Raw genomic sequence first — 22473 nt, 5'->3', positions numbered from 1 at the left:
TTAAAACTTTCCATATCTTTAACATAAGGTTTTTAGGTTTTAAAAATAATAATAATAATTAAGGTTTTTTTGGTCGCAGGTTCAAGTCCTGGAAGTTGGTCTGGTAGCTGGAGAGGTGCCAGATCACTTCCTGAGCACTGCCGAGGTGCCCTTGAGCAAGGCACCAAACCCCCTCCCCACCATCAGCTCAGGAGCGCCCACTGTGTGCAGCTCCATCACTCTGACATCTCTCCATTAGTGCATGTCCATAGGATCCTGTTTGTGCATGTGTGTGTTGCATGACTTACAGAGTGTTAAAAACAGAAATTTCCCTTTGCGGGGATCAATAAAGTAAATCTTAATCTTAATCTTTATTTTATAAAAACGTGTGCACTTAAGGAGGAATGTTCTTATTACAAACAGACAAACAAACAGACACAAAGAGTCATAACAAATGGATAGATTTGTTTTATTCTTATTTGTGCTATTGTTTTGTTTTTGTTTTATATGAGCACATGTTACTTGTATACACATAGAAAAGTTTATAGACTCTCTCCCTCTCCCTCTCCCTCTCTTTAGGTGCAGTGTTTGGATAGACAGTCACATGCTGTGACAGACAGGACAGTGTGGTGGCTTTGGGTACCATTGGCACACAGTACAGGAACCCTGAGAGGCTCCGTCTCCACGGCAGCACAACACACACACTCCTGCTCCACAGCAGATCTCTCCAGGGAGTACATGGACTTACTGCGACATTTGCCCTGACAGACGGACAGATGGAGGGCACAACAGGGAACACACAAAGGTGTAAAAGTGAGTGACAAGGTTATAATTTCATTTTAGTTTTTAGGCTTATCCTCGATAGAATAAAGTATTTATTATTCTTAAATATGTGAATGTGTGTCTCTGTGTGTACTTGTAGTCTCTTACCTCACAGTAGTGCATTTCTATTGGATGCTCTGATTGGCAATCATCCACTTGGATTGTTTTAAGCATTCCCACTGTCTTTCGACACTCTGGCTCTGTACCTTCACACACGCACACGCTCTAATTAAAATCCCAGCATCTAGGTTTTTTAAAAATAGATGACCATCTGCAGATTGGCACTTCTGTACTTACACATCTCACAGCAGGTTGTTCCAATCTTGCTGACTTTCCCCTTGAAACAAAAAGGACAGAGCGATTAAAAAGTGGACAGATACAGAGATGATGAAGGTGTGTGAATACTGTAAATTAGTCCAAGCAGCAGTCGTACCCCCTGATCCAGACACGCTTGGCGATTAAAAGGAGGGCAGACGATTACTTTGGTCATCAGAACCAGAGCTCCTTTACTGTTTACACTACAGGTATACTGGTTGCAACCATCCTCAGTCGTAGTGTTCACCTTAAGAAAGAAAGGCACACACTTATTAACAATAATCATGTCTACATCTGCTACTTAAAAAAAAAACGGTTCCCTCTCAATTTAAATTGAACCAGATCAATTGAAAGGAACAATTCAATCCTGTATTGATCCATATCAGGAAATTCAGGCCATGTCTTTTAGGAAGTGTCCTCCTTTGCTGACTGTGTTAAATGTCCCAAAGGTATCGAATTGTAAATATTACAGTAAAGTACAGTGATGTAGTTTAGTGAGCATCTTATAGTACAGTATATTCTAGTGCTGCATAGCACAGGTTATGAATGTATTGTATCATAAAGAATAATTGAGAATAGAATAGTGCACTATAGTGTTCTGTAGTTTAGTACAGTGGGATATAGCAGAGTGCAAAAGAACAGTGAAGTGATGCATTAAATAATAATCAACAAACTTGTACAGTATATATAGTAATATATGCATAGTATAGTTTTATGATACGGTAATACATGTTACATAGTACAGTACAGTAGTATAGTATTGTATAGTATAGTACAGTACAGTACAGTAGTGTAGTATAGTATAGTATAGTACAGTACAGTACAGTACAGTACAGTACAGTATAGTAGTGTATAGTACAGTGCAGTAGTATAGTACAATACAGTATAGTAGTATAGTACAGTACTGTAGTATAGTGCAGTACTGTAGTATAGTGCAGTACAGTATAGTAGTATAGTACAGTGCAGTAGTATAGTACAGTATAGTAGTATAGTACAGCACAGTAGTATGGTATAGTACAGTACTGTACAGTAGTGTAGTATAGTATAGTAGTATAGTACAGTGCAGTACAGTACAGTGGTATAGTACAGTACGGTATAGTAGTGTAGTATAGTACAGTAGAGTACAGTGCAGTACAGTAGTATAGTATAGTACAGTACAGTACAGTAGTATAGTACAGTACAGTAGTATATCACAGTATTTGATAGTATGGTAATAATGATATTGTATAATAATACAACAAGACAAGAATACTGCATAAAAATACATTTGAATTTTACATCATCATTGTTAGGATTTATTCTTCTAACAGTAGGCTAGATTAGTTCTGATTTGTGTGTGTGTGTGTGTGTGTGGGGGGGGGGTCTTTACCTTTGCATTGTATTGAATGTATAGCACCTACCTGCACACTGAACATTTCTCCATCGGGCCTTTGAAGTACGCATGCTGTGGGAACACATTGTCCACAGCAGGAACCTTCTTCTTCATGCAGAGTGTATCCCTGAAAACATTACATTTTATCATAAATGTGCGAGGTCATGCAGAAAGAGATCAGAAAGACGTTATTGTAAAAGCGAAGAAAATGAGAATTCTGTCTTTGGGGAAAGGAATCATTTACTACTTACCTCTGTGATTGGAGTCGATCAAAGAAAACAATGTGGCCACAATTTGAAGATGAGCAAGAAGCAAATGTCTATAGTGCATTAGACAGTCATTGATGAAAATGATGAGAGTTTGAATGTTTTTGGTTAGTCATGCTGATGCTGATGGGGATGACAAAGGATAACAGGTGATGACAGTAAACGATGTTGGGACGTTGGTTACCATTGGGCATGTGGGACACCTGGTTCTTCTGCAGGACAGTGTGTATTTCCTCACAGCACCGGCCTCCACCATACACTCACAGTATGTACACAAATCCACCATCAGCGTCTCCCCTGCCTGAAGAAACACAAACATCAATATGTTGCACTGAAAGCTCAGTTCAACAGTTTAAAATGAAAGAGTACTTGCAATTCTGCTTGACTTACTCCTATCACCGTGTGGTTGAGGACACAGGCATCCATATTAGCTACAGAGGGGGAAAAAAAACACAAATTATTTTCAGATTAAACAGTAATTAAAGACAGAAACTCTCTAAGGTTAGGTCAGGATAACTGACTGTACTTAATATGACAGAGCCATCTACTGGAAAGACACTGTAACTGCATCTTTTGCTCTTTAAAACATTGTGTTTTAGATATGAATGAAGGGAAAGTGAGAGGAGTTAGGATGGTGGATGATGATTCACTCATATTTAATCTAGGCTTTTGGTGTATATTACGTTTGTGTAACTGTGTGTGTGTGTGTGTATTAACCGCAGCGGCAGCGGGGGCAGCAATCCTGGAGGTCGCATTGCAACTGCGTTCCCAGAGGGCAAGATGGCGTGTCCATAAGAGGACAGCTGACATTTCTTTCAGAGATGAACACCTCATCGTTCACTTTCAAGCATTGATTTAGCAAACATTTATCTCCTGGAGACTGCCAAACCTCTCCAACCTGTAAACAGACAAAGAGATGAGATTATAATAGGGTATGAGAGGAGGGAAACAAATGCATCCACATTATCAAATTTGCCGTACAGCAGTGCCAGCTGAAAAGCTATAGCTAAAGCAGGATTCATATCAATAGTTGAGATGTATGATTTCTCTAAACACATACTTGTCTGAGTTTTTCCCCTCTCAGTGTGTCTCCCCGCATCACTCCCTTTGACTCCACACAGCTTGTTGGTGTGCACTTTCCACAGCATTGATCCTTTGACACAGTGTAAGTGCTGCCCTGCACATGAGGAAGAAAAACAAAGTCAACGTTTATAGAAGCGAAATGACAAATCTTCTATATTTGTTGTGAGTTGTATGTGTGTGTGTATGTCTCACTCGAGGGCAGGTTCGATCACACACAGGCGGAGTACACTGAGCAATGTGCAGCAAAGTGTCTTTGTCCTTGATCTGGGTGCAACTGCACTTCTCACACCCTGCGTCCCATTTACTCCCAACTGGATGAACCACACCACCAACTACACACACCTGGAGAGGCACACACATAGTTATTGCATTAGTTTAGACAATTACAGAATTGGATAGAACTTTTTTAACTGCCTTTTTTTAGTTAAATTCCCAAGATTGTGTCTGTTTTATATCTACAAATATATTCTTGTCAACACTTTATTGCTTTTAACACAGTCCCAATCTTAACACATGTAAATATCTTTGTCCCAGTAAATACAATGATGCCTCTTAAAAGTAACACTTGCCTCATCTGGCAGGCAGTCGGTTTCTGTGCATCCGCAGTCGTTAGTGGAAGAGGAAGTGATGAACCCAACTGGGCAGGTTTGAGCGGTGTTTTTGCAATTGCACGCACATTCAAACACATCACAGCACTTTGTTTTTTTCACTGACAAAAGGCGGTGGGCTGGACAAGCAGGGCGCGCTTGAGGAACACACTCTTCTTTTTTGCAGACTAGTAGGAAAAAGAGATGAAGAAAAAAACGTGCAGAAAGATATCACATAGTTAGTTGTAAGCTATATTCTATTTGTGTGTGTGTGTGTGTGTGTGTGTGTGTGTGTGTGTGTGTGTGTGTGTGTGTGCCACACAGAACGTGTAAATGTCTTACCACAGTCATATACAGGCTGACATTCCCCAGGGTTTTTAAGGACCAAAGTCTGTCCATCTTCACATCGGGGCACCTCAGGCCGGTCACAACTCTCCAGATCACACACTTGAAAGTGAAAAAGTTATATGTATAACAAGATAAGTTATTCACTCTGTGAAGCAAGATAATGATAAAAAAAAACAGAGCTGAATATACATATATGGAGATAACTCAACTTTATGTCTTTTTTCATGATAAAAGAAGTTTTGTTATTCTGTTCGGGACAACCCTTTCATTATCTTTTCCTAATTGGAAATAAGACCTAGTTGTACTTACACCATTCACACACACACACACACACACACACACACACACATACACACACACACACACACACACACACACACACACACACACACACACACACACACACACACACACACACACACACAATCATTATACAGTTAACACAAAAAGATATGATCTTCCCCCCTGTGGTTTTAAGAGGCAGCTGTCATACTGGACCTTAAAAAAAAAAAAAAAAAGGTTGCACCTACCACATTCATATTCTGGGCAGCACTTGGACGGCCTCTTCTCTTTCAAGGTCTCACAAGGTCCACACAAAGGAGCTAAACACATATGGACAGATCGTTCGTTAAGAAATTGTGCACACGCAATTTAACTCTACAAATCGACATAATGGTGTGAGGCGCTTGCCTTTGACATCATTGCATGGCCTGGCAGTGCAGTTAATGTGCTGTTGGTCTAAACACATGCAGATCAAACATGGGTTCTCATCTGGTACCCAGCTCTGCATAAACTGTGAAAACAAATAAAATGTGATTATTTTTATTGCGGTAACCACTAGGTGGCAATCACATTACAATTTTATAGTGGTCCCATAGGTGCTATAGGTTTATTTGGTTTGGATTTGTAATTACGTCCTAGCTTTCTTTTCCTTTAATACGTCTCACCTTATATGTGTGTCCATGATGGTCTACACACTGCCTGCATGCCTCTGGTGATACACACTGACCATGATGCGAAACCATCCCACCGGTACAGAAGCAACCCTCAGTAGGTGTGTCCATACAGGAGGACTCGTTACCCCTAGCAACCGACCAGTCACCTGGCAACGTCTGTATGCTACCACAGTCATCCACACATCCTGTGCGACACGCTTCATACTCCATGGAGCTGGGGCAACGTAAAGCTGTAACGCACAGATCAGGATCAAAGTTTAAACATCCCTGAATGGGTGTTACTAATGTATATGAAACACACACACACACACACACACACACACACACATCAAAAACAGACTTACGGCAGAGGTGGGGGCTCCTCCAGTCCACACACACACCTCTCTGTCTACAAAGGTTTGCGTAGGCAGAAATGAGCTCACACACATCCGACTCCTCACATGCCTGCTCCTCACACTTGGCGAGGAACACCTGCACAGGAATGTGCGCGTGGCACGGTTCGAACACCTCCGATCGTAAGGCCTGACATCCCATGGACGCTCCAGACAGACACACTGCCCTCCGTTTCGGCAGGCACATGCCCTCATTTGCGGCCACAGTCCATTCTGAGATAAAGGCTTGTTGATTGGTGGTGGTGTTGCCATCACGTAAAGACAGGACATCAAATTTCTCTTCCTCACAGGCCCCTGGTAGAAAAAGACAGAGAACACAGCGGTCAAAGAAGACAGTCGGCTTACTTACATTACAGGTTTAAGATAAAAGTGTCTGTATTTGGTTTACCGCAGAGGCCAGAAAACTGGCTAGTGGTGGAGGAGCTGAGCAGTGTGATGGTGAACTCATTGCTCTGAGGCGTGAAAGTCAGAACGTAGCCGTGGTCTGATTTAAGCTGCAGCATCACCCCTCCATAACGCACCAGCTCCAGGCCAGCGTACCGCCATGGCAGTGCAAGCTCTTCTTTACTAATTACAGCCTTCTCAACAAACACACACAACATTAGTAAATAACTGCTTATAGCAAACACATTACGATCAATCTTAGTGTCAGTGTAGGGAACAGCAGCGCACCGTCATGTCATCCTTCAGCAGCAGTGTATGTGGTCCGTGGATAACCTCCATGGCCTTCATGCAGACCTGATTGTAATTCTCCGAGCCTTGACAGGGTCCACTGTGGAGTTTGACCTCTGATCTTTCATCGATGCCTCTGCTGACAGTGAGAAGTGTGTAGGAGCACAAACCCTCTCCATCCAGCCTGAGAGCCGAGCCATCAAATCTCACCACATGATTGGTTGAGCTTCCCATACACATGCCTGTGAATACATGAGCGCACACACACACACACGTACACACACACACACATCACACACGCACAGGCATCCAGAGTCATTTGATCCATTAACACTCACTATAAATAGCCAGGAACGCAAGCTTCATTGTTCAAATTGAAACTGGTGTGCACTCAGTATAGCCATGTTAAAATGTGGTGCTAGAAACTGCAAGAGCTATTTGATCCTTTTGATGTACATACAAGGGCATTCCCAGTGGCAGCCACAGGTCTCCTGAACTCTGACAGGAGGCATGTTGTGTCTGCAGGCCGGCGGCTCCAGTCTGTCACAGCTGACTTTGTGGTTCTGTAGAGTCACAGACCCACCCGGGTGGCACAAGAGAGAGTGGCAGCCGTCCTCCAGCAGCCAAGACTCACCAGGCTGAAAGACAGCCACAAGTCGGTTTGAAGTCATGTTTCATTCTTTAAAAAAAAAAAGGTCACTGTTCCGGTGTGAGATGTTTCAAACCTCAGCTGACGTCACTCACCTTTCTCTCATTTCCGTTATCATCAACACACAGTCCTGGTGGCCCAGCTGGGAAACCAAAGCAAATAACTAATTATATTTCTATCATTTACACTGATAAAATGTCTTGTATAAAATATAGAAATTATAATGAGGCACATTTTTTATTATTTTTGCATGGAAACAACCAAACCGTGTGTGTGTGTGTGTGTGTGTGTGTGTGTGTGTGTGTGTGTGTGTGTGTGTGTGTGTGTGTGTGTGTGTGTGTTTGTATGTGTCTGCAAGCACCTCTGCAGATTCTCTCCATGTAACCACGATCCAAATTAAGCAACATCCGTAACTGATCCACGCTGTTCAAATGCAGAGTGTTGTCTTGGTTGCCGTGGTGACCCAGTATGCCAAGTTCACCTCTGTCGTAGCCTGGACCCACCCCGATGGGAAACACTGACACACCTGAGTAAAGAAACCTTTATATGAGAAACTGCATAAAACATGAAACAGAAACTACTGAATTTCAAATGAGTTTGTTTTCAATCTAAACGGTAACATCTGCGACCTGACTAACCTGCTGCCAGCGCTTCATTAGCTGCTTCTTGGACATCGTCAGCTGATTTATCAGTCGCCAGCATCACCACTACCTTAGCTACACCAACTCGTCCACCGCTGACTGGCGAGATAGCAGTCTTCACAGCGAATCGGAGGGCAGAGCCTGCGGACAGAGAGACAGAGCATTGAGCATTGGCAAATGCATGTGAACAAGTTTGTTAATCCATTAGCCTACCTAGTGTGGGGGCAGAAGTAGTTGTCCTCATTTGGATGCTCTCCACAAGCTTCAGAAGACGGGACTGGCTCTGTGCATCCTTCCAGGTGAGCTCTGCTGTGTTTGTGTCTCCATACTGAACAACAGCCACCTGAGTGCCACTCAGCCCTGCACATAGCAACAAGTGTTGAGTTAAAATAATTTATCTGAACATCATTGTATAGTTTTTCTATAAAAAAATAATCTTAAACTTTGATATTATATTTTAGACTCAGAGAAAAGATGCTATTTTGGTATTTTGTTAATTAGTTTTTAAGTTGATCAATTTGATGTTTTTAAGTGTGATATGTTATTCATATGTTGAAGGCCGTGGGAGGGATTTCAACACCACAGCACCTCTGGTGTGGGTTTCCGGGGGAAATGTAGGTTTGTGTCAGATACAGACTGAGCAAACTGTGAGCCAAAATCCAAAAGCCAAAAGATGTTCTAGGCTGAATTTTTATTTAAAAAAAAAAAATAGATTGAGGCAAGTTTGTGATTCTGTTTCTGTTGGGAAGGTAAGACTCTGAAGTCAGTGTCTTCAGAGCACTTAAACATTTGTTCATTCATGTCATTTGTTTTGATTATTTGTAGTTATTGTAAATTTGCTATATGTTGTGTAATGTTTGTGTAGTGTAAATATGTGTGTAATGTGTATATGTACAGTAAATAATATGAATGTGTAAATTGTATTGTCACATTGTAAACTTCAGACCCCAAGAAGAATACGGATCCAAATAAACAAGCAAAACAATTAAACTTGCAGATGCACGGAGCATATGTCTTATCATTAATTGCCCAAATTGAGTTTATTTTCATATATTTTGTATTTTAATGTCCTTACTGTTGTAGTTTTTTTAAAGTCTGGTAAGCACTTGCTTTATGTATTCATGGTCCTTTATAAATCCACTTGCTTTGCCTTATTACTTTCATAATAAATGACAAGAAAACATTAGGTGACAAAATAGACAAGAAAAAATTCAACAAATTGCCTAAAAACCTGTATTTACTCTGTAAGGCATTCAGTTAAGTACCACTCCCTCTTTATGAACTCAAAAGTTATGTTTAATAAATAAATGGACCCTCCTTTCTCACTTCTTTCTGTCCCTTAAATTAAAAATAAAAACAATGTCAGAATTTTGAATTATCGTTGTGACAAATTGAATGGAGTTAGATTAAATAATGACACACATTAGTGAAATACAGTTAACATTAAAAAAGGGGATTGGTAACACCTACCGATGTCAGCGTTGTTGATGAAAGATTTGACAAAAGTCTTCATGTCCTCTAATTGTTTTCCAGCCTTCACCAGGAACAACACATCCACAGGCTTCTTACACGGAACTGTGCAGAGACACACTCAAGTATAAATACAGGACAAGGACTCTCTGTAGCCTATATGACTGAACTAAGTGTGACTGCTGTACCTGAGGGTGGCAGACTGGAGTGTGTTGGGAGGACCAGGGGAGGCAGTATTGGGAACCTGACTGTGGTCCGTGTAATGTTTACTACACGGTGAACCAGAGTTGTCAGTTGGCTGTAGTCATCAACCAGGATCGGGTTTTGAGGGGAGCTGAACTGAAACAAGTCAGTATCGCTTACTTTTTTCCCAACACCAATGGGATACACGTGCGTGTGGAATTTCGTAGATGGTGGGCGTATCACTGTGTCAGTCGGAGGGTTTTCTGTCACCAGGAAGACCAGCTGAGGAGGAGTGGGGCTGCTTGGAGGCTGGCCAGTAGTTATTTCTTGAAATGTTGTCGTGAAAGCTGCGCCCGTGTTTGTTTTGCTTCCACCTCTCCAACGAATCTCCCTCAGTCTCTGCAGCAGCAGAGTCCTCTGTCGCTTGAGCTCCCACCGTCTGATCTCCACAGTTACTGTCGCCGAGTACTGGATCACAGTGATGCGTATTGACTCCTTCTCCTCCGATAGCTGTGATATAACTTCCTCCAAGAAGGCGAGCGACTTGTTAAAGTTGCCTTCGCCAACTGACTTCGAGCCCTCCACAATAAATGTGACATCTGCTGCTGGAGAGGAGGGAGAGGACGTGGGGATGAGTGGTTGGCCCGAGGGTGATGTGGATGTAGGGGCATTGAGGAGGTGCTGTGTGGGGTTGGGCTCCAGACGAGGAGCTGAGGTCGTGGTGGTGGTTATCTTATGAGCCCTTCCTGGAGTGGTTTTAGGTGTTGGAGGAGTCACCACCTCAGGCTCCAGTCCCAATGTGCACAGGTAATCTGTCAGCTCCAACAGACGGTCAGGCAGCTCACCTGTGCTGCTGAGCACATAGGCCCTGTTATCTGGGTTGACCTTTGTGATATCATTGATCTGCCCCATGTTTACCTCTGGACCCAATGCCACTGTCAGGGTGGTGATGGACGCTTTACGGAGCCTACTGAGCATGGAACGGATATGGCGGGGGTTTGGGCTGGCTGTCAAGATGATGGCCACTCGGCCAGCATGCTCACGCTTGTTCTTATCATAGATGTTCAAGACGAGATACTTGACAGCCTCATCCAAGAAAGCTACATCTCCTCCTGTGTAGTGCAGGTCACGCACAGCCTTCTTAAAGAGCCACTTCTGAACCTGCAGGCAAAAATGAGAGAGAAATGCAGAGGCAAGTATGACATGACATGAAGCAGCTTATGTGGAGCTATATTTGTTACATCCCATTGCTCAATGCAAAGCTGAATATTCATGGTAGAATTCACACTCTGCTAATGGAATGTGTATAAAATACAATAATCTACCTGCAGATCATATGTTTTGACCCCGGAGTGGTAGAGCAGCACTGTGGCTCGGGTATGAGCTGAGCCCATGCGGAATCGCTCAATGATTCCCAGTATAAACTCTTTGGTTGCTTGAAATTCATCTTCGCTCAGACCTTCTGAACCATCCAGCAGGAACGCCAGATCCATGGCGCGGTCACATGTGCCCTCGGGCATCAACGTAGTGAAGGGCAGGGTTGTGAAAGTTTCATATGCAGATGTTGGCTTGGGAGTGGTGAACACCGTGCGGGAGGTACAAACTTCACAGCTCAGGGTGTTGTTGTCACAGTGACTTCAAAACAGAAAAAAATGCATCTTGAACAGTGCAAAGAACCAGATTATTATTATTATTATTATTATTATTATTATTAAGAAATGAGAAAACACAGCTATGTGTCTTGGCGCTCTCGTGTAGTATTACCATATCTTGCAGTGCTCAGGGTCCTCGTGGTTCAGGATGACCTTGTTCCCGTGGGAGATTCTCTGACCCTCATGGATACACACTTGACACTGAGAGGGCTCGACGCAACGCATCGCCACTTCATCCAAGAGTTGACCTATGACAATTAGGCAAAGGTGGAACTCAGCTCCACTATTTTTTTCTTATGTGAATGTATTTTTTAATTTGTAAATGCTGTATGTCCATCATTATTTTTTGGCACCTGGGGGACAGTAGGCATGGCAACCTTCCACACATGTGAGTGAACAGTGGAGGGGCTCCGGATGCTGGCAAGTTTTTGGACAGGTTGGACCACAGGTATTATACCTCCACTGGCACAACTCTTCCCCTACACCTGGACTCCTGGGGTTCAGCTCCTCACAGCTTATGGCTAAGGAAGAAAATTACATTAAATAACAGAAGTTTTTAATTTTTTTTTTTTTTTTTTATAAAAATGATTTTTGGGGCCACTGGTGGTCAAGCAGTTAGTTTGCGGGCGCCCCATGTACAGTGGCTGTAGCCCGCATGCTCATGATTAATGGACTTGAGCTTGTAAAGCGCTTTTCTGGTCTTCTGACTACTCAAAGCTAGTGATTGAACCCCCAACCTTCCATTTGAGGGAGGACCGACTTCACCAACTGAGCCACAGCCGCCCCCTTATGAAATCAAACAATCACTTTCCATGTTTCCTTTTGTTATTTTCATTTCGTTTTTGATCTGTAATCAGTTCCTTGTTTCTGTGATTTAGTTAATGTCGTAACCTTCAGTTACTGGAAGGTCCTTACTTTTTTTTTTTTTTTCTAAAAGCAGATTTAAATTAAAAAAACAAGTAAAGTACTCTCAGCTTAAGATGGTACAAAAATGCCAAATAAAAATCGAACATTTATATTTTTAAATGCAAAATAATGGAATTTCAAACATGCCATTACATTAGAGATTAATTGTGATACACTATTGAAATTCAAGAATTAATTGTGAAAAAAATAAAAAATGTTATACTTTGACAGCCCTAGCAATTATATGAAAATAATTATCAGTTAAGGTCAAATGTAAGATAACAAAAACAATGAACAAGTGTAGTGTTGAAATATGTATGTTATCATTTTCATACTTTTTGCTCTGTTCCTCATTTTGAACGTTTAGAAGACACTGTTAACCGCATTAGTTCAGTCTTGTTTAGTCAGACTGATAAATGGGAGAATTCTTCATACTCACGGCAAAGATCATTGGACCTCCAGCTGATAGACACACCCCTTTCTGAACAGACCTTAGCATAAGCTGCGATGACATCACAAAAGCATGCACAGTCTCCCACTGATGGACAAGAACATGCAGCCTCCACACACATGTCTACATATGGCTCTGCATCCACCTGGAGGAACACAGGAGCAGGTTAACCAACACACAGGAGCATAACAATGGATGCGCGTCCATGGGATAATCTTGTGTGTGTATAATTATACTCACCTGGCTGTTGCATTCTTTAAAAAGTGGACCAGTGATCACACGGCATGACTCCTCCACTGTTACCAACTTGACAATGTTGTCACTGCATGGAGGGGGGATCTAAACACACAAGATTACACACACGTATGAAGTGTTTATCTGTTATATATATACTGTATAATATACTAGAAATATAACAGTGGTTTTTAAAACATAAACTAAAACATATAAAGGCTTTGAGATGTTTTTAAGATTAAAATCAACCTCAAAATCGAATTTATACTTGAGATGATAATTTGGAACTGGCACAGACTTGCCTGAGGTAGATAATCCATCACAGTAAATAAGTAGGCTAGGGACCAAGGTAAATCAGATTTGGATGACTGATCTGGAACATGTTTTAAACCTCTAAGCAAGTCATATTAAAATGATGGGCATTAATTGTCTCTTAAAGGGCCAGAGACAAGGTTGTAGCACTGGATCCAGATATCATCATCAAAGCTCATTAAGCCACATATCAACTACAGTTCCCATGTTGACAACGTTTTCCACAATTATCTGTTCATGTTACATTCATGTATTTGAGAAGTTCTTTAGCTTATGTAAAAACAGCTTAAACAGGCTAGCTCTAACCCTAAAACAAAGTTTTTAATAAGCATTTATTTAGATGAAAAAGGAAGATCCAACGTGGAGAAATAACTGAACTTTTTAATTTCAGGACATTTCTTAATGGAATAAGAGAGTGTTTATTATTTATTTTACTCCCTATGCCAAAAAAATGTTTATGTACCTCAAACAAATGTATTGGGTAGAAAGCAGTTCCAAAGCAGATTTTCCATAGTCAAAACATTTTCCTTGGAAAGAGATGTGACAGTAAAAAAAAGATAATAACCTTTGTGACGTCAGCACAGCTGGGAATAACCTTCCAGGAGTTCCCAAAGTGTAAGGAGTCCACCTCCAGCTGGTTGTTACTGCTCATCAAGTCATTGTTAACGTTACCATCAAAGTTACCGCACAGTCCACACACTCGCCCCTACACATAAAAAAAAAAAAAACACTGTCAACAACACATTTTTAATGTAAACAAAGAAGGTTCAACCAGTCAAAAGTGGGGTTAGAATAAATCAGTACCCTGTAGCTAGATGACATGTGAACCAGAAGGCGAGTCCCCTTGTCCCAGCTGAGAGAAATGTGTTTCCCCAGCAACAAGGTGTAAAACTGACCAGATCGTATAATCTCCACCTGGGAGTCATATCGCACCGGCTTCTTCATCTTGACCTGTAAGAGAGAAAAGTGGCAACCATGGATACAAACAATAAGGAATACTCATAACAAGAACCGTTTGAAAAGTTTGCGTCAACTCTAAGACTTTCTAAAGCAGAAAATCAAAACATTCAGTTTTTACTGATTTAGTCTGCTGCTTTAAGGATTACAATGCTTCTTATGGTTTCTATACAGACATTATGGGAAGGCAATGCGCTGTTTACTCCAGTATTCAAATTGATGAACCATATTTAAAATAAAAGTCAACACTTTTTCTACTATTTAGAAAAAAATAAAACGTAATAATTGTATGTTTGACAATATTGCATTGACTAAATATGCATATCTGAGTTGGTTTTGTTTACCTCTCCTTCTTGCAATACAATCAACCCTCCCTGGTAGTCGATCCTGACAGCTTTCGAACAGCGATGTCCAACAATTCCACAGGCCTCATTCTCCACCAGCACCCTGAATGACCCTTCTTCTCCATTACACATATCCTTTATAGTACAGGATTGTGAAAGCAAAAGACACAACATGAACAGAGTTTCCTGGAATTCATTCATCATTGAGCTCTATGTGGATCTCTTTGCCTCTTACCTGGACCAGGACATATTGGCAGAGGCCAGGGAAGGAATATTTGAGGCCATCAAAGCTGATGTAGTGCCCCTCCCCCACCGTGCGGCATACACCGTCACACGTCTTTTCTGTGCAGTGCCACTTCCTGTTTTCACATACACTGTAAACAAATAGAAAAACAATCCTGCTCAGAAAGCACAGTGGAGCCATCCCTCATCTATAAACATATACACACAAACAATCACTATACCATGTGTTGCAGTCCACAGAGATGGTCTGTCCTGATGCATATGGCCTGTTGTTATGGTAACAGGGACACAGATCCGGTGCAATGCAGTCTCTACGGTGACGTACCTGAAATCAATCTGCTGATTAATCATTGTTGTCTGCTTAAGACTTTTGGTGGTTTAAATATAAAGAACACACACACACACACACACACACACACACACACACACACACACACAGGGAGATACAGAGGAACATACTGTGCCTGGTGGACAGAGGCAGCCAGGGATGCAGGCAAGGCTAACACAGGGCAGATCCAGATTTTGGCATGTTCTGGCACATTCAAGGCCTTTCTCTCCTGCATTACAGTCTGTTCGGGTCAGTGGAGGAGGACACTTGACTGACCGACGCTCTACATACACACACAAAAAAACAAAAACAAAAAACAATATATAACTAAAATCCAATAAAGACATAAGTGTTTCATTTTAATTGGGTGTAAAACTAACAGGACTTTTTGACCAAGAGAAAAAAAAGAAATGAGCAAATTATATGAAGCAAACCTGGGCAGCAAAGTCTCATATGCTGAATACAAATGAGTAACATCAAAGATACCATACAGATAGTGGAAGACACAAAACACATTGACATAAATAAAGCTTCAGTGAAATACAAAAAAACTGTACCTCTGGATGGTGCCAAGTCATCGTCATAGAAGAGATCAGACAGTAAATTACTCATTTCAGGGGAGCTACAGCGCATGGAGCCATTCTCACAGTAGCTGCACACACAAAAACACACAAAAGTGCAGGTTTATGAAACACAGTGATCTGTATATTAATATGTTATATAAAGACAGTTTGAGAATATGCACAGTCACTGACCAGATGCTGTTGTGTTCCGCATAGACATCATTAGGCTGGTAAAGCTGTCCGTCATGCAGGCAGGTGCACATATCAGCCGTAACACATTCTCCTGAGTCGCTCAGGTATTTTCCAGCAGGACAAAAGCAGCCCTCCTCACACACCCTCTCCCCATCGCAGCCGGCCTCGGACCCTGATAGAGCACGGCATGTCCGATCACACACACTCCCACAGGCTTCGTACACTTGGCCTCCAGTGCACTCCAGCTCTGCAAAAAATAAAATCAAGGGAGGGTTAGTGATCCCAGTGAGCTCATCTTTTATCCCTAAAAAGTTATTTACTAAACCTTTGAAATAAGAGATTTTTATATTTGCAATTATAGTTTATTTAGACGTGATGATAAACATTTTAAAGAAACATGTTTTCATGACTAGAAGACATTTCGATCTTATATTTGAATGCTTCATTTTCTCCACAGTGCTTTTTAATGTCTAAAAATAGGCTACATTTTTTCCATATGTGTGTATGATCAGTCGTTATTTAGTTCGGTGTGAGAGTTACCGCAGAGTGAAGGAGACCTCCAGTTAAGCAGCACTCCTCTAGCAGCACAGGCAGCTGCATAGGCAGACAGAGCCGAGCAGAGGCACGACTCCTCGTCCAGACACGCGCACACATCATATCGACAGAACCGTTGGAACGGTGCAGGGTTCACCAGAAAGTGGCACGCGCTGAACACATCTGACATCATCACCAAACACGCCTCTTCAGCAAAACGCACTAAAAGTGAAAAAAAAAAAAAAAAAAAGGAGGTTAATAGGTTGATTTCTGCTCATTGCTGTGCTCATTTGTTCATCATTATTGGTTTGTACCTCTTTTAGGGTTACTAGCACATGGATCCCTCTCATGTCTGTGGGTGGATTCACAGTCTCCGTTAATCCTCCACAATTGGCCGAAAGCCTGAGGTCCCGCCTCGACTAGACCGGATCCAGACAAGAAGTCATCACCTTGGTTCCCATTGTAGTTTCCACAGAGACCACAAGTGTGACCTGCCCACCGTGGACCCAGCTAAGGAGATGGATAGAATTCAGTACAGCTGTTTGGAAACATTTAACGTGCATCAAAACACCTTAAAACTATTTCACCTTCAAAAGCACACGGCCACGACCATCCCAGTCCAAGTGAAGGTCGTCTCCAAACTTCACACGTACAGACGACTGAACGGATCTCTGAATGTGCAGATGACCTGTAATTTTTTCACACACAGGGAACTGAGTAGCTGAATGTAATACAAGGTGGTTTGGAAACAGCTACAACAACAAATTCCTTCCCTTATTATGCTGATTATAATAAACACAAAATGTCAAATTCAATGTACATTAGGTCTCAGAGTCAGAGAGAACATAAGTTAAATGTATTGCTGTTGTGTCAGAGTGGGATACCGTGATGCATACCGTGATGCATTGGAGTCTGGATGTCCATGCTGTTGACAGAGACAACTCCTCCGTGCTTCAGCTTCACTGTCATGTTCTCCAGAGATGGCAAACTGAGCGTTACCGAGCGTGTGCACACAGCATCCCGATCATCTGCGCACTAACACACAACGACAGCAAGAGATACCTTAGAAGAAAAGCAGCTAGAGGCAAGAAAATGACACAAAAATGTCCCATTTAATTTGTGTGTCAAAGGAACATGTAAACTACCTTTACCTGTACATTCTCAATAATGACAGAAAAAAGGCCGTCAGTGCAATCTTCAGCAAGCAGATACTGACAGTGACCGGTGAAGGTGAAAAACTTGTTGTCAAAGGTCTTGAAGTGTGACTGGCCAACCACCAAGCACTCGCCTACACACAGACAGCAAAATCATTACAACAGAAAAGATCAAGCCTGGACGTATTTATCAGTAGAGTGTGTAAGTGGTGGTTCATGTGCTTTGACTATCACTGTGCATATCTCTCACCAGGGCAGCCTTCATTGGTGCATTCCCAGGAGCCGTGACGGCACACACTGCAGATAAAAACAAACATTTAGAGGGTATCTGCGTATTTTTACATATTAATAACAATAACTCTTTCCAGTGTAGTTACTGTGTAATTTTCCATTATTGTATTTTTTTATTTAACTGATGTAAATATGTTGATTTTTAACTTCTATTTGTATTTTGAATCATTATATTCCTGTTCCCCTGTTTTCTTGAGCTGCTGTCATGCAAAAATTTCCCCCATGGGGGATCAATAAAGTTTATCTTTATCTTTATTTATACAGGTTACTGAATGATTATTGCTCTCTCACCAGGTGTTGCAGTCCTGAGAGATAGAGGCTCCTGGAGGGAAATGTCGCCCCATGTGCACACAAGAACACTGAGATACCTCCACACAACGATTACCATCCAAAACCTTACCAGCTGAAACACAAGTACACATCATGATGTTACCACTGCTATAACAGTGCCACAAAAAAAGAGGAGACAAACTGAGTTTGGAGGTTACCGGGGCATGTACAGCCATCCGAACACTCTTCCTTGCAGACCTCCTGGATGTTGAGACTGTGGCAGGTTGTAGAGCAGGACTTGGTGCATTCACTGTACTGCATCCCAATGGGACATTTGGGGACTAACCACACAAACATTGAGATGGATGAAAGTTTGTGTATTATGAAATTATTGTTGAACTTGCCTTTTTACTCACTGACATACTTACAGCACTGGCTCTCCTCCTTCCAGCCATGAAGAAGCATCCCGTGTGCGTGACACGTGCGAGTGTACTCCAACAGGATTGGACAGTAGCAGTCTTCACTCTCCCTCAGGTCACATTGACACGCCTCCTCCTGACACAGCAACAGGAACGCCTCAGGAGAGACCAGGTGGGCACAGTGCAGAAACACACTGGAGGTCTGCAATACACTGCAGCTAGACAAAATCTACACAGACACACGTGAAACAAATGTTTAAAGGACAATCCCATTATTTTAGGAAAAACTTAATTTCAATCTGTTGTTCTGAACACCGGAGTTCACTTGTAATATTTTCTATTGAAGGTTTCTATAACTTTATTACAAAGACTCCAGCTGTAAATGACTGATAACCCTTCTTCATTTTTTATGAGTTGTCATGTGTTGTCAGCTCATGTTCATCACGAATAACGGATTCTCAGAAATTCACTTTCACACTAACGTGTAGTTATTGCTGTTTTCTCACATGTGGGTGTTCTGGTGGTACAAAATGTTCTGGCAGAGTTCTTGATCTACCCACCAACAAGGCAAGTGTACACATATGCCAGGATATAAAAAACAAGATGGAAACCCAAAGTTCTATTGGTAAATCAAAATTAAAAAAAAAAAAAATTACTTGTATACTCAACATGTTCAAAATTACACAATTTTTAGAAAACTGAATTTAGAGAATTGACAGGAAATGAAGAAAGGGAGACAGATGACTCCAGACAACAGCAGTCCACAGGTAACAAAAACAGACTATAGGTCGTACTGTAGTTAATCTTTTAGGATTTGTTAAACATTTTTTTCAGTCTATTTGCAAACTTTGTTATCATCAATGAGACTGAACAAGCTGCTTTTTTTTTTTGCTTGTAACAAAACGAAGAGACATTTCCAAACATTTTCATATTGTTCGCTCTGAAACTTAAAATGTAGAGACGACCTTAAAAATGTAATGAAACATACATGTTTGCACATACAGTGAATATACACAGTAGGCCTATATGTCCACAGGTCCTGTTTGTGCATGTGTGTGATTCAGACCTATGCGTGTGAGAAGCATGTCCAACCCAAATTTCCCCTCTGGGATTACTAAAGTATATCAAAATCAAAATATGTGTGTTTGAAGTGTTCTCACCGCTGATGTCTCTTTTGTGCTGTTACAGGAGTGGCTGGGAATAGAGACACGTCGACATGATTGACCGGCCCCCTTTACTGCCCAGGAATTTGCAAAGTCATAACTGTCCTCTGTTTGGAATCCTAAAAGCATACACACAGAAGAATGAAAAACACAAAAAAAACAGTTGAAATATTTCTCTTTAATCTCATGATACACCCTCTGTTTCTCTTGCTTCCTAAACCTCTTTATCTTTTCCTGCACTGACCCGATACTCTTCCTGTTGCTGTGTGCTGGTGACTCAAATCATTTCCTAGATAACAGCATTAATGAATTCTCCTTGGTTGCACTTTCCAGCCTTAGCCACATACGCACACAGTTACAAACAGGATTTACCTTCTTGAGCGGTATATTCATCGTCTGTTACAGAGTTGAAGTTGCCGCAAAGGCCACAGGTGCGGTTGGCATGGTGTTTGGTCAGTGTCAGGGCGATGTTGGCTGCATTATCGATGGTTACAGTGAAGCCAAACTCCTCACTCCAGAGTTTATAATAGCCGAGCTCTGAGCCCGCGAACACAGAGTTAGAGGCATAGGGCAGAGACAGACTACAAAAGAGAGAGAGACACACATCAAACATCTTAGAAAATTTAAAACCATTTTTTTGTTACCATAATTCACCATGACATCATTTAACTTTTTTTTTTTTTTGCTGGAACATTTTAATTTCCCAACCTTTTTTCCCCTTGTGAGAGACGTCCATCCACAGACAGGTGCAGCTCAAAGGCATCTCCCAGGAACAGAGTGACTCCAGTTCTTTTGCCCCCAACAAAATCACCTGTGGATTATTTTACCATTAATACACTAAAACAACAAAACTTTGACTGACAGAAACAGAAAACAAGGAGTGGCTATTTCAAATGCCTTTTAATAAAACAGTCAAAAAACACAATACCATTGTTGTTGAAATTTTTTTTTTTTTTTTATAGAAGTGTCTTGAGTGTGACTCACCCAGCAGCGTGACAGAGTGACGGTTGCAGTCTCCAGCCAGCAGGTAGCTGCAGTCTCCAGGGAACTTGTATAAAACCCCGTCAAACGTGTGAATGTGGTGACTTCCAAACAGGCTGCATCTCCCTGTTATACCTGCAACGCAAGCTGGATACAAGCAACAAATAAAACCTTTAAGGAACTGACTGAAGAAGAAACACTTGAGGAGATCTATCATGAAATACTTCAAAAAGTAGACTTCAAGATTTGAAGACACTTTGTCTCTCTCTTATGTCACACTCACCTGTCAGATGAAGGAGAACCAAGACTGCTTGCCAATAACTCCTCACAGACACCTAAAATATAAATATACTCACAATTATCACCCCATCAACCTTTGCCATATTCATCTTCTGATGTTTACTGCATTACTATCTGCACCGTGCACAGTCCTTTTTTTTTTTTTTTACCTTCATGGCTCCAGTCTCAGTTACTCCACAAAGTTGAAAAAACAAAATCCAATCCCAAAGAGTCCAAGTGTTGCACTTTCACAGACAGTCAAGGCATAATGACACAGTCAGATGGCCTGTATCAAACAATGCTGCGCACAAAGATATTCAATCACACTGGAGGCTTTATTTTATAGCAAAGAGCGTAACCCTGCCCAGCTGTTATTGGCTTTTTCTTAAAACGCCTCCCCCCCTCGCTGTCAGGTTGTCGAAAAGGGAAGCCTATCGTTCTGTCCACAATTCAGTGCCTGAAGACTGACACCATCAAACACACTCAGTGGGACAATAGCAGGATATGCCCACTGATCGCCGGGCTGAGTGATTAGTCTACTCGTACGCATCTGTATCGGCGCCAACCTAAACAATTCTTGTGAATAACACTCTCACTGGAGATATCACACGCAACAGCACTGCTTTGACAGTGTCACATGCACAAACAGATGACTAAGCTTCACCAAAGTCTCACACACACACACACACATCAAGACGCACACTGGGAATGTGAACAGATCAACACTCTCAGGTGAAAGATTTCGCCAATCATTAGGCAAAAAGACAATAGCAGATTAAGAAGAGAAAAAAAAAAGATTTCCTCACACATACTTTCCCAGTCCATGTCACAAACTATGACTTAGTTTAAAAGTGTCAACATTGTATATCTGTAACCACCTAAACATCTGTATTGTGTAAAAATATATGGCAAAAAGTTGGATGTTGGATGTAGATACTGTCATGACTTGGTCTTGTTTGGTTTTGTGTTTTGGCGTTTGGGTTTCCATGTTTTGATTTCTCTTCTCTAGTGTTGCTGGTTTTTCTGTGTTTTGTTGTGTGTTTCTTAGTTTAGTCTTTATAGTGTTTCAAATCTTTGTGTCCCTCTCTGTTCTAGTGTGTCTTGATGTTTAACAGTGTCTTCAGTGTTTCATGTATTTGTCATAGTTGTCCTCAGTGTTTCTTGTCCTGCCTCTGTGTGTTTCTCTCCATTTGTCTTCACCTGTGTCATTAGTCTCACCTGTGTCTGATTACCAGCATGTCTATTTAGTCTCTGTGTTTCTTGCCCTTTGTGTCACTTCATTGTTGTATGTCGAATGTTAGTTGTCAGTCTAGTAGTGTCTCCTTGTTTTTACGTTTCGGATTTTGATAGTAAGTTTTTGTTTGCCTTTTTTGATTATTAAATACTTTCAGTTTATTCTGCACTTGGGTCCACCTCTCCTTGTTTTCCAACCATTCATGACAGATACGTTGGAAAATTCCATGAC

General features: G+C 41.5%; 1 protein-coding gene across 1 annotated transcript; it reads right to left on the bottom strand.

Moving 5' to 3' along the window:
- Nucleotides 1–431: 431 nt before the first annotated feature.
- Nucleotides 432–21320, bottom strand: vwf (von Willebrand factor). Its single transcript, XM_065957275.1, has 53 exons — nucleotides 21179–21320; nucleotides 21013–21064; nucleotides 20733–20876; nucleotides 20457–20559; nucleotides 20121–20329; nucleotides 19746–19867; nucleotides 18595–18814; nucleotides 18385–18507; nucleotides 18188–18299; nucleotides 17856–17902; nucleotides 17603–17739; nucleotides 17348–17486; nucleotides 17039–17139; nucleotides 16766–16961; nucleotides 16458–16673; nucleotides 15918–16164; nucleotides 15720–15814; nucleotides 15294–15445; nucleotides 15056–15159; nucleotides 14827–14965; nucleotides 14592–14726; nucleotides 14095–14241; nucleotides 13856–13996; nucleotides 12985–13083; nucleotides 12733–12889; nucleotides 11741–11908; nucleotides 11500–11635; nucleotides 11061–11370; nucleotides 9741–10896; nucleotides 9553–9657; nucleotides 8296–8442; nucleotides 8080–8223; nucleotides 7803–7967; nucleotides 7537–7583; nucleotides 7253–7430; nucleotides 6793–7034; nucleotides 6509–6698; nucleotides 6073–6414; nucleotides 5720–5958; nucleotides 5463–5565; nucleotides 5303–5374; nucleotides 4767–4871; nucleotides 4407–4612; nucleotides 4030–4179; nucleotides 3815–3931; nucleotides 3472–3652; nucleotides 3145–3185; nucleotides 2939–3055; nucleotides 2517–2615; nucleotides 1235–1363; nucleotides 1099–1138; nucleotides 910–1007; nucleotides 432–740 (listed from the first exon to the last, which is right to left on the bottom strand). The coding sequence occupies exons 1-53, from the start codon at nucleotides 21182–21184 to the stop codon at nucleotides 555–557; spliced, it is 8556 nt and encodes a 2851-aa protein (XP_065813347.1). The 5' UTR covers nucleotides 21185–21320; the 3' UTR covers nucleotides 432–554.
- Nucleotides 21321–22473: the final 1153 nt, after the last annotated feature.

The sequence above is a fragment of the Labrus bergylta genome, chromosome 7, assembly GCF_963930695.1.
Source record: "Labrus bergylta chromosome 7, fLabBer1.1, whole genome shotgun sequence".
NCBI classification, from domain to species: Eukaryota; Metazoa; Chordata; class Actinopteri; order Labriformes; family Labridae; genus Labrus; species Labrus bergylta.
This window is presented reverse-complemented; position numbering and strand designations above follow the sequence as displayed.

Bases quoted from the DNA above. Each gene is read 5' to 3' on its own strand.
- vwf (XM_065957275.1), bottom strand. The intron at 14,966-15,055 runs GTATAGTGATTG...ATTTGTTTACAG, and splicing joins TCTGTGGACTGCAACACATG to TGTATGTGAAAACAGGAAGT. The intron at 2,616-2,938 runs GTAACCAACGTC...TAATGTTTTCAG, and splicing joins GGTGTCCCACATGCCCAATG to GGATACACTCTGCATGAAGA.